The sequence below is a fragment of the Chaetodon auriga genome, chromosome 7 (genome assembly GCF_051107435.1).
Source record: "Chaetodon auriga isolate fChaAug3 chromosome 7, fChaAug3.hap1, whole genome shotgun sequence".
Lineage (NCBI taxonomy): Eukaryota > Metazoa > Chordata > Actinopteri > Chaetodontiformes > Chaetodontidae > Chaetodon > Chaetodon auriga.
The window spans coordinates 17375679-17386413 of record NC_135080.1 but is presented as its reverse complement, the minus strand read 5'-3'; the positions used below and the strand labels follow the sequence as shown (position 1 = coordinate 17386413).

At 44.3% G+C, this 10735-nt stretch overlaps 1 protein-coding gene across 1 annotated transcript; it reads left to right on the top strand.

The window, feature by feature from the left end:
- Positions 1-80: 80 nt before the first annotated feature.
- Positions 81-6685, top strand: vmn2r1 (vomeronasal 2, receptor 1). Its single transcript, XM_076735268.1, has 15 exons — positions 81-304; positions 1040-1331; positions 1544-1786; positions 1869-2060; positions 2173-2298; positions 2540-2577; positions 2632-2724; positions 3115-3235; positions 3331-3558; positions 3728-3851; positions 4989-5149; positions 5238-5433; positions 5649-5887; positions 5981-6180; positions 6364-6685. Exons 1-15 carry the CDS (start codon positions 81-83, stop codon positions 6683-6685), a joined length of 2799 nt encoding a protein of 932 aa, XP_076591383.1.
- The last annotated feature ends 4050 nt before the right edge of the window (positions 6686-10735 follow it).

The window sequence follows — 10735 nt, the reverse complement described above, 5'->3', positions numbered from 1 at the left end:
GAGAGCAGATAAGACACCTGTCACACTCTGCTGTCTGCCACAGTGAGAGCTCTCCCAACTGCCTTCTGCGTCTACGTAGCATGGAGATCAGCTACTTTTTGCTTGGATTATGCATCTTTTCCTACTTTTATGGATCTGTTTCAGCAAAGTCCACATGCAAGCTGAAGGCCAAGTTCAACCTGAGCGGCTACAAGGACGTAGAGAAGAAGAAGGTTGTTATTGGGGGGATGTTTCCTGTTCACATGCGTATTGCTTCCACTGACGGCAACACTTCTCGGTTGCCTGTCTCCTCGGGGTGTGAAGGGTGAGTCGACCTCCTCGCATGTCTCTTCTCATCATTGTGACTGTTGGCTTAGTTTGTTTTAGCTAAAGCTGCTAGAAAGTATTAAACAAATCATAGACAGGGATGTAGCACAAAATTCTGGATCCTGGACAGGCGATCTCTATGGGACTTTGTGGGTCTTCCTCACATGAGGGCCCTGTTTACTCAGTCCCCCTCCCCCAGCCCCAATCTTACACACAGATCATAGCTAATCTCACAGGCCGACCAAAGTTACATTATTTAATATTTTTGCCCTTAAATGAGGAATATTCTTCATGATTTACATAATTGTATGTATCAACCACACAGTGTACTGCCGTGATCTCTTAACCTTGAAGTTTTACGACAGAAAACAGCAGAGCAGGGCAGGGCCTCCGGGGCCAATTAGCAACAGTCTCACATATTATGGAGAAAGGTCTTTACAGGGTAGAATTCAACAGTAATCAGCAAGTCTGTGAACTCTCCTCTAGTGGCTAATTTAGGTAATAACATCAGAAGACGCAAGTGGTCTGTGTGTATCTTCCTGTCATCGAGTATTTGAATTTTGCACATACTCTGAATGTGTTTTTGTTTCATTCTTTCGAATCTGAAAGTCACAGATAATATCTACAACGGATAAACTGAGTGTTGAGGTTATAAAAGACAAAAGACGTTTGTTTATAACAGTCTGAATAAAACATGCTGCCACTATGTCATTACTCTCTCATCATCCTCCAGGTTTAACTTCCGTACCTTCCGCTGGACGCAGACCATGCTGTTTGCCATTAATGAAATTAACAAGAGGAAAGACCTGCTGCCCGACACAGACCTGGGCTATGTCATCTATGACTCCTGCTTCACCATCTCCAAGGCCGTGGAGGGCACCCTCACCTATCTCACGGGCCAAGATGAGGCTGTGCCCAACTACCGCTGCGGGACTGGGCCGCCTTTGGCTGCTCTAGTGGGCGCAGGGGGCTCCGATCTGTCCATCGCCACCGCGAGGATTCTTGGACTCTATCACTTCCCACAGGTAGGCCGGTGGTGAGTTTGGACGCTTGATTGGGTATGAAAGGAGCATCCTCGAAAGGCTCAGTTGTTCACAAGCAAGGATGGAGCGAGGTTCACCACTTTGTGAACGCATGATTGTATAAAGGATGTTACTACATGAGCTCAGGAACACTTTGTAAAACTGTTGTTCGTTACAGAAACCCTTGTGTGTCTCCTCTCCTCTGCCATCTTTAGGTCAGCTATTCTTCAACCTGCTCTGCCTTGGAAAGTAAGTTCCAGTTCCCCACCTTCCTGAGGACCATTCCCAATGACAAGCACCAGTCTACAGCTATTGCCCAGCTGGTGCTGCACTTCGGGTGGACTTGGGTGGGCACCATAGCTGCTGATGATGATTACGGCAAGTACGGCATCAAAGACTTCAAGGAGCAGGTGGAGGAAGCTGGTGTCTGCATCTCCTTCTCTGAGACCCTGCCCAAGGTAAACAGCTGATCTTTCACATGACGCCATGTTTTTTTCTAGACATATATTACTATTGATTTCTTCTTTTTTTAATCTTCAGGTGAGTTCTCCAGAGGACATCCAGCGTATTGTTCAAACTGTCATTGAGTCCACGGCCAAGATCATTGTGGTCTTCTCATCAGACGTGGACCTCAGTCCTCTTATCACAGAGCTGCTCCAGCACAATGTGACCAACCGCACCTGGATTGCCACCGAGGCCTGGGTCACCTCCGCTCTCATCACACAGCCCAGGGTGAGTGCTCAGCGGAGCGATGATCAAGGAGTGAGAGCTCATTGATCGACTGACTGAAATTACAGTTCCAGATGTTCCATAGGCCCTAACCAACCTGAGCATTTCTATCCAGGTGAGCTCACTGCTTGGTGGTACCCTGGGCTTTGGTGTAAAAAGAGCTGCCATCCCCGGTCTTCAACACCATCTACTGGATCTGGACCCCTATGCTGACGATCTCACTGAGGAATTCTGGGAGACGGTGTGTTCATTAAGATGATTGACTAATTGGGGTGAAGAGTGATCCATCTGCACACATCTATCAGCCACATGCAAAATCTAATTTTGACTAAATGCAGCTAGTTATAACACGTCTTGGTTCAGACTGACATTTGCTGTGACAATCAACTGACAATCTAAGATGGTGATCATTCTGTGGCAACTTTAAAGTCATCCAGATGACGCACAAATCTAAAGAAGTTTGTGTTCTTTTTGTCTCATAGTTATTTAACTGCACATTGAGCTACAGTAAAGCTCTGAGGCAGACCAAACAGAGGTCCAAGGAGGTTAACGGCACACTATCCAGAGCAGCGAGGGGGGTCCCTGATGGGTTGTGTACGGGGAGCGAGTCTCTGGCACAGCTCAATAACACCTACACTGATGTTTCCCAGTTACGGATCACTTACAGGTCAGTTCTTGCTGTTTGTCTTGCTGCTACAAGTATTACTGATTCTAGTAAAGTCACTTTATCTTTGTGCTGCTGGAGCTGCCTCCACAGCACCTCCACCACTAAGTAGTGTCTGACCATGAAGATAGCTTGGTTTTATGTGCCGAGCTGTGAAAAAATACATTTAAAAGACAGAGCATCCCTCCAGAGACACTGTGTGATGTGCAGAACACGCAATGCACTGTGAGCTAGCATAGGGACTATTTCTTTTATAGAAAGTAGTTCCAGACTAATGAAGACATTATTTTTGAAAAGGACACGCTGCACTGTGTGATTTGGGTGAACTAACCCTTTCATGATCTGGATGATGGTGTGATCAATAATGATAAATATGACGCTGTCTCCCCACAGTGTGTACAAAGCCGTATACGCTGTGGCCCACGCTCTGCACAACCTGGAGCACTGTGAAGAGGGAAAGGGGCCGTTCAACGGGAAAGACTGTGCTGACATCACCAACTTTGAGCCATGGCAGGTAAGCCACATGTGTGTGTGTGTATGTGTGTGTGTACAACTATTTTTAATATGCATGTGTTATATGCATGGCTCACATGTGTCTCTCATCCTTAGCTGATGTACTACATGAAGAATGTGCGTTTCACAGTGCCGCACACGGGCGAAGAGATCTACTTTGATGATGGGGACATCGAAGGCTTCTATGACATCATTAACTGGCAGTTCAACAGTAACGGGGAGATATCCTACAACACCGTGGGACGCTACAATGGTTCTGCAGCCCCAGAAGACAGAATGACCATAATGAATGACTCCATAGTGTGGAACAATGACATGTTGGAGGTCAGCAGCATGTTGATTTAGACAACCACTGACCACACACTCTTCTAGGCTATGTTTCATCCTAATCTATATTTATTAAGTTCATTTTCTCTAGACCATCTGTGCTTGTGTACGCGGCACATGCATATATGTCTCCATAAATCGGTGTATCTGTGTTTGTGTGTTGCAGCCTCCTCGGTCAGTATGCAGTGAAAACTGCCGGCCAGGCACCAGGAAGGGAATCCGGCAGGGAGAGCCCGTCTGCTGCTTCGACTGCATCCCGTGTGCTGACGGAGAGATCAGCAACACAACCAGTCAGTACACAGCTTTCGAACTGTACCTTTTTCAATTGAATGCATTAAATCTTACTCTAATTAAATAAACAACGAAAAGACACTCAAGACATGTGTACAGTCATATCTGACTGAATCTCTCAGAAGTTAATGCTGCTGATTTATTTCATTACTTAACACATCATGTCTTCTTTGGACTGATACAGCCTGACAAGTTTCAGAGGACAACTGCATCTTCTGAGCCTCTTCCTCTTGATGCTTGGACAGTTTTAAGTCTGATTAAGCAAAAGTCCACAGCACACCAATCAAACGTTCTCCTCCAAACACAGCTGTTTCCTCGGTGTGCCATGGTTGTCTGTGCGTGTTTGGAATTGTTTGAAGATGTTTGGTCAGTGCTTTCAGATGGACAGTTACCCCACAGTATGCTTCCTGTACAGCTGTTTGGCTAACTTTAGCTAAAAAGTGCAGTGCCCAGCTGTGACTGAGCCTTTTAAAACAACACTTTGTAGATGTTAGTTCATTTCTGCAGCAGTGTTTCTAACACCCATCCAAAGTTGAAAGGACAGGCTCTGGAAGGTCTCCCCTGGAATTTTATATGAAGATTAATCAAGAGTTATGTTTATTCATATTGCCTACATTCCAAAGTGATCATCAGTCGCTCCCCAGGAGTCCCTGTAATTAGTATTTTGACGTCCAACAGCCTGTAACACAGCACTGGTGCAGCTTGAGAGAAGATTACAAAACCAGAGCTGTCTTCATTTTCCAGCTCACATGAAGATGAAAACCTCCCTTGTGCTGTCTTCTTAAGAACCACTGCTCGTTTCAGATTTTCTTCTGTTTTTTGTATGTTTGCATTTTTTCTCCAAATTACAGTCGATATCCTCTTCGCTCCGTTTTGAGGTCATTTTTGAAGTCAGCTGTTTTGTTTTAAAATCACATCCTTAGACAACTGCTAACATTACCGTGCTCCCTACTCCTGCAGATGTCAGACTGATGTGCCATGGGCTAAATAATACTGTACATAATGTTTGCTGTTGCTGTTTAGTGCCAACAAAACAGCAGAGACTGTTTCAAGGGACACCCAACATCAGTCTAAACAGCTCCAGACAAACACGACCCTGCAGCCCTCTCATCGCCCCCTCACTGCCTCTCTGACAGATGCTCGTGAATGTATCCTGTGCAGTGAGGACGACTGGTCCAATGATGCTCATGACGCCTGTGTACCAAAAATCATCGAGTTCCTGGCCTTTGGAGAGCCGCTGGGCATCACCCTCATTGTCATCTCGGCCTTTGGAGGTCTAGTCACCATCGCTGTCGGGGTGAGACTCACACAGGGAACACATACCTCCTGGTGGAGGGTAAGGAGCTAAAAACTTCTGTGTTTCACTGTACTTTTTTCTCCCCTAGGTGGTCTTTATTGTAAACCTTGGCACCCCTCTGGTGAAAGCCAATGATGCTCTGCTGAGTTTCTCGCTGCTCTTCTCACTGGTGGTGACCTTCCTCTGCTCCATCATCTTCCTCGGAGAGCCTCAGAACTGGAGCTGCATGACCAGCCAAGTCGCCCTGGCTCTGGGCTTTGCTCTCTGCCTTTCCTCTATTATGGGTGGGCATGCTTATCTTGTACTGTTGTGTCTATGTGTGTGTATACACTGTACACCTCGTACAGTCCTCTGTAGTGTTCAGTAAGTCTGTTACTGTACTATCTCTGGGATGCACTTTGCATCTTGCATGCACTTTCTCTAAAACTTATTTCACCCTTTTCGACAGCGTTATCAAAATCATGCAATGTTGCTGCATTCTGATGTGCCTTTACTTCAGGTAAGGCAGCAGTGTTGATGCTGCGAGCTCAGGCTCTGAAAGCGGCGCGCGCCAAAAGCAAAGCCGCTGCCAAAGCTGCAAAGGCTGCAGCAGAAGCAGCAGCCAACAGTGGCAGTCCTGACGTCATAGTAACCAACACAAATAACAACATCGATGCCGGTGTCGGCCCGAACCCTGAAGTTGACGCTCTCACCTGCGCCCACCAGAGGGCAATAGCTGCTGTGGCAACATTAATACAGGTAAATACACTGGAGGAAGAAAAGGAAACTTCTCTGACCTCTGAATCTTTGTAACATCTGTAAGATCACTGACATTTCCGTTCTTCCACACAGGCCATAGCGTGCACAGTGTGGCTCATCATCCTCCCTCCTCACTCCATCAAGAACACCTCAGCCCAGAATATAAAGATCATCCTCGAGTGTGATGAAGGCTCTGTGGTCTTCATCTGCTGCATCTTCGCCTATGACATCCTGCTGGCTCTGATGGCCTTCATCTTCGCCTTCATCGCCCGCAAGCTCGAGGACCACTTCAGGTGGGAAACACACAGGATTTGGGGGAAACCAGGAACATTTAGCAGAACAGTTCATTCTCTTAGCACCCACTAAATGGACACAGCGGCACACACATGCAAAAACATTGATGTTAATCTGTGAGGTGTTGATAGGTGTAGAGCACCGCTTCAGAGGCCTAATACATGCTTCTTACTGTCTCCCAGTGAGGCCAAGTGTATGACCTTCGGCATGCTGGTCTTCTTCATCGTGTGGATCTCCTTCGTCCCGGCTTACCTCAGCACACGTGGCAAGTTCATGGTTGCTGTCCAGATATTTGCCATCCTGGCCTCCAGCTTCGGCCTGCTGACCTGCATTTTCTTGCCTAAATGTTACATTCTCCTGGTCAAACCTGAACGCAACACGGAGGAGGCGATGAGGCCTCGTGCCAAACCACGCGACGGGACCTCCACTGGGACCTCAGCTTCACTCAATACAGCAGCCACTGAGGTCACTGCTACAACTGCATCCACCGCTATTGATGATTAGTGGAGCAGCACTAAGAACTTGACTAAGCTGAGCTGAAATCATAAAATAATGTAGATGGCAGATGTGCCACTGCTTCACTGGGCAACTGGTTCAGCTGATTAGGGTTCCTTGTCTTCTAATTCACATATTTACAATCATCATGTTTGGTCTATAATTAATAAACAAAATATATTTACAAAATATTCATATTTACACTGATGGTGTCATGCTTAAGTCAAGCGGACCCTCACGTGTGTTAGATAGGGTTTATTTCAATAAACAACATCCACGAGGAAAGAAAACTCCTACCTCAGGAATTACTGAACATCTCAAAAATGCATTTTCTGCTAAAACAACTTAAGACTCATACTGTCAAAGCTGCTGTTGTTTCAGTTGTGGTAGTGGAATTAAAATTAAGGCAAGGTTTACCTCAGATGTTATACTGCTGTACTTTCAGCTGCAAATGAAATAGCAAATCAAATTATTGGTATATATTGGTGCAAATATTTGTATGAAATGTGTCAATGTAACAAATATTTGTGGTACTCTGTTAGCATTTCCAGACAATATAATAAATAGGATTTTCCTTCACTAAAATACGCGTATTTCTTGTAAAAGCAATACACTCGCTTTGAGCTCATTTTGTACTTTTGCTGACAGTCAAAATTGGTAAAAATCCAGTCAATATATTGCGCTGTTCTGCATAAACTGTGAAATTTATGAACTGTCTTCTCATAGTGGAGCAGGAGTGCAGAGAATGGTCTCATTTCATGTTGCTGTCTCTCCACCTTGTCATGTATCCTTACGGCCACTAGGGGGACTCCAGAAAAATGAGAATAAATGAATGAATAATAAACGTGTAAAGAGTTGTTGTGAGTCCTCATGTCCACTGAAAACTACCATGTGCTGATCTAATTAACAGAGCGTTTGACATTTGTGGCACACAAACGTGGACTTCAAAGCTGCACTAATAATGTTTTGGTTTTTTTTTTAAATTGATCAAATGACTGTTGTGTGAAAGAGGTTGCTCATAAACCCACAGAGAGCTACACTGTTACTTCTCTATTCAGTCCCCTTGGCCTTTTAGCATCTTTGAGCTCCTTGTTATGGTTTTATTGCCCACAACGTCACTGTTTTTGGGTGGTGTCATCAGTGCTGCCTCCAGCCACAGCAGTAAGATGTTATCAACAAAAAGATAAACAACAAATCAGCTTCCTGTCCAGCAATAAACAACAGACAGCAACTAGCTTTAGCAGCTAAAGGGATTAATATTTCTCTCAGGAGTTGATGAAGACCAAACTGAACTGATATGGAATATTAGGCTGAGATGCATCAGGTGGACAGAAACACAGCTCCTAATGAATTATGATGTTGCCAGTTGCATCATCTGCATGTGTAAATAGGCAACTGTACATTCGCCATAATAACTTCATGAGCTGATGGTTTGTCGGATGTTGATCAGCTTGTTCTGCTCCAGGACATCTGAAAGTCAGAAACGCAGGAGGACCAGAGTCAGCTGCTGCTCCTCTACATAGAGTTTTCTTTTGGCTGAAGAGGACTTCCCTGGTGTTTAAAGGAGGGACAGGGTAAAGACGCATCTGTAAGGAGATCCAGCAGAGGGAGCTGGAGGAGGATACTGTGGGAGTAAACATCTTGGTTGCTATGCTGACTCTGTTGCCACCACAATGCTGACCCTCATACGCACATGAAAGTGAGTTTATAGACAGAGGCATCTTGATTCAAGAGGAGGAAACAGGCCTAGGTGTACGTTACATTCACAATATATATTCACAATCAACATTTTACATGAGGGGGTCTTCTAATGTAAGGATTCTTCTCACTCTGACAAGTCGCATGAACTTGACATCATTTCCTGTTTTATTTTGTAGTTACTTACCTTCTTGCATTCCAGTTTGTTTTCTTCCTGCCATTGTTCAATTTCTGACCACTTTAACTTGTCACCTGTTCTCTATTATCCCATCAGTCTTCTCAGTACTTATACCCCCCGCTGTTCACTACCTGTTTGCCGGAGTGTCTTGGTTCTCCTTGCAGACTAATTTTCCAGCTATAATAACTATCTTGGTCTTTCCTTGTATCTATAGTTTATGACTCCGTCTGGTAGTCTGTGCATTGTGCATACGTTGCAGTGTGTGTGCTCTCGCTCAGGAGCACGTGGCTTTCCAGGAGCTGTGAAGCTGTGAGCTGTGTCCACCCAAAGCTGTCACTGCGGACGGTAATAAATTCTGCCGGTGACAGAGCGGTGAAGGAATGTGTTTATAATTTATTGTCAGCTGACAAGAGTGCACGGAACATTAGTGCTAAATCAAGACAAAATGTGTGCACGTGCATCACTGTGTGTGTGTGTGTGTGTTCACTTTATTTCGCCTGTGTCTGAGTGGAGTTATCTTCAATTAACACTTTATTTCAGCACTTTGTAAAGTCAACAGACTCTGTTGCAGTTTACTTTGTAAATTCCATTTAATTTCAGTATAATGAAGTTTCGATATTTTTGTTTTTTCCTTTTCATGTTTTGCAGGTCCATGTGCAAAATAGTGAAATATGTGTCTGCTTCATATAAGAAAATGGAACCTTACCTTTGCTGCTTCTAGACCACTTTTGTCATTCAATTTGAGTTCTTCTCTGCATTGTATGCCTGAAGGACTTTACGTCTTTCATTTGTCATCCTCAGCCTCCATGTGATTGATAAAGAGCTAAGTGAGAGCGACACAATCCAAATGAGCCGCCGAGCAGCCGTCATTTGTTTCTTTTCCAAATGACTGGCCAGCCAACATCCCTCAAGTGAACTGTGTTTACTGAAGGCTGTTGACGGTCTGCTATTGAATGGAGGAAGAGAAATTGATCAACTTTTAATCTCTGATTATTCATTGTGGTGGGTGACAGGTAATCACTCAAAATGATTTATAGAGAAGGTGACACTCCTTTGAGGTGTCCCTGTTTGGTGTTTTTTGTTTATGTGCATGTGTATGTGTTGGCCAAAGCTTGTTAAAGCTTCATTTCCAGTCTGAAACAAAATCAGTAAGTGCAGTATAAACCAGCAGAGGGGCTTGATGCTTTTGCATTAAGTAGTAAGTTCTGGACATGTTTACCGTTGATAAGCATTTAAATCAAATTGAAAGGAAAATTAACATGGTGTCTTTGAGGTGTTTGGCAGCCACAAGCCTGCAGAAGAGTTTCATGTGCCTTGGCATGTAAGTCCAGCAAATAAGCACTTCCCTGTAAGCATCTGAAAAGTGTAAAGGCTGCTTTGAACTCCTGATAAGGTAGGTTTGTGTGTGTGTGTGTGTGTGTGTGTGTGTTTTAATCGTGTTGTGGGGACATAAATCTACTCATACGGTCACATTCTGGGGACTCGCCTTCCTTATGCAGAAAAAATGCAAGTCCCCATAATGTATACAATTACATTTTAGGGTGAAAACTTGTTTTGCTTTAGTGGATCATTAAGATGTAGATGTTGTTTGTACAGAGTAATGGCTATAGAATAATGACACCATCAACATTTTGATTGGTTCTCTATAAAAGTGGCTTTCTCTGTGCCACAGTGTCAATCTCTCGGGACCATGCAGGCTGACTGGAGATCCGGTCGACTGGCCCTGTTTCCATCTGCTTCATGTCTCCATTAGACATTAAATGAATGATCAATAAATTTCTTCTGCTAATTTCTCTTGAAAGGATTAGTACATGGCTGCTACTCTTTAAATGAACGAGTCCGTCTAATAAGTGAGTAGATTGTGGATCAAAATGAAGGCTAAAGAGAGGTGCAGAGCCCCAAGTTCTCTCCTAATCTAATAGTGGAGAGCAGCTGTTTCTTTTGGTCCCAGATAGTTTAGCACCTTTGTTGTTGTGTGTGTATGTGTGTGTGTGGATGTCTCTGTTTTACCTCTCTGATGCTACTCTCACCTCTATCCTTCGTCACCCTGTCACCATTCCTTCACTGCCTCTCAGACATCTGGACTAACTTTAAACCCACGTAGTATCTGTAACCATTTCTATCTCTACCTTTTGTTACCTTTTATTTCCAGCCACTGTTTTTAGGTCAAGACAAAAACATGC

What these genes read in the sequence shown, in the direction of transcription:
- vmn2r1 (XM_076735268.1), top strand. Translation starts at nt 81, where the DNA reads ATGGAGATCAGCTACTTTTTGCTTGGATTATGCATCTTTTCCTACTTT. An exon ending in TAGTCACCATCGCTGTCGGG is followed by an intron (nt 5,150 to 5,237) that starts GTGAGACTCACA and finishes TTTCTCCCCTAG; the next exon opens with GTGGTCTTTATTGTAAACCT. An exon ending in CTGCCTTTCCTCTATTATGG is followed by an intron (nt 5,434 to 5,648) that starts GTGGGCATGCTT and finishes CCTTTACTTCAG; the next exon opens with GTAAGGCAGCAGTGTTGATG.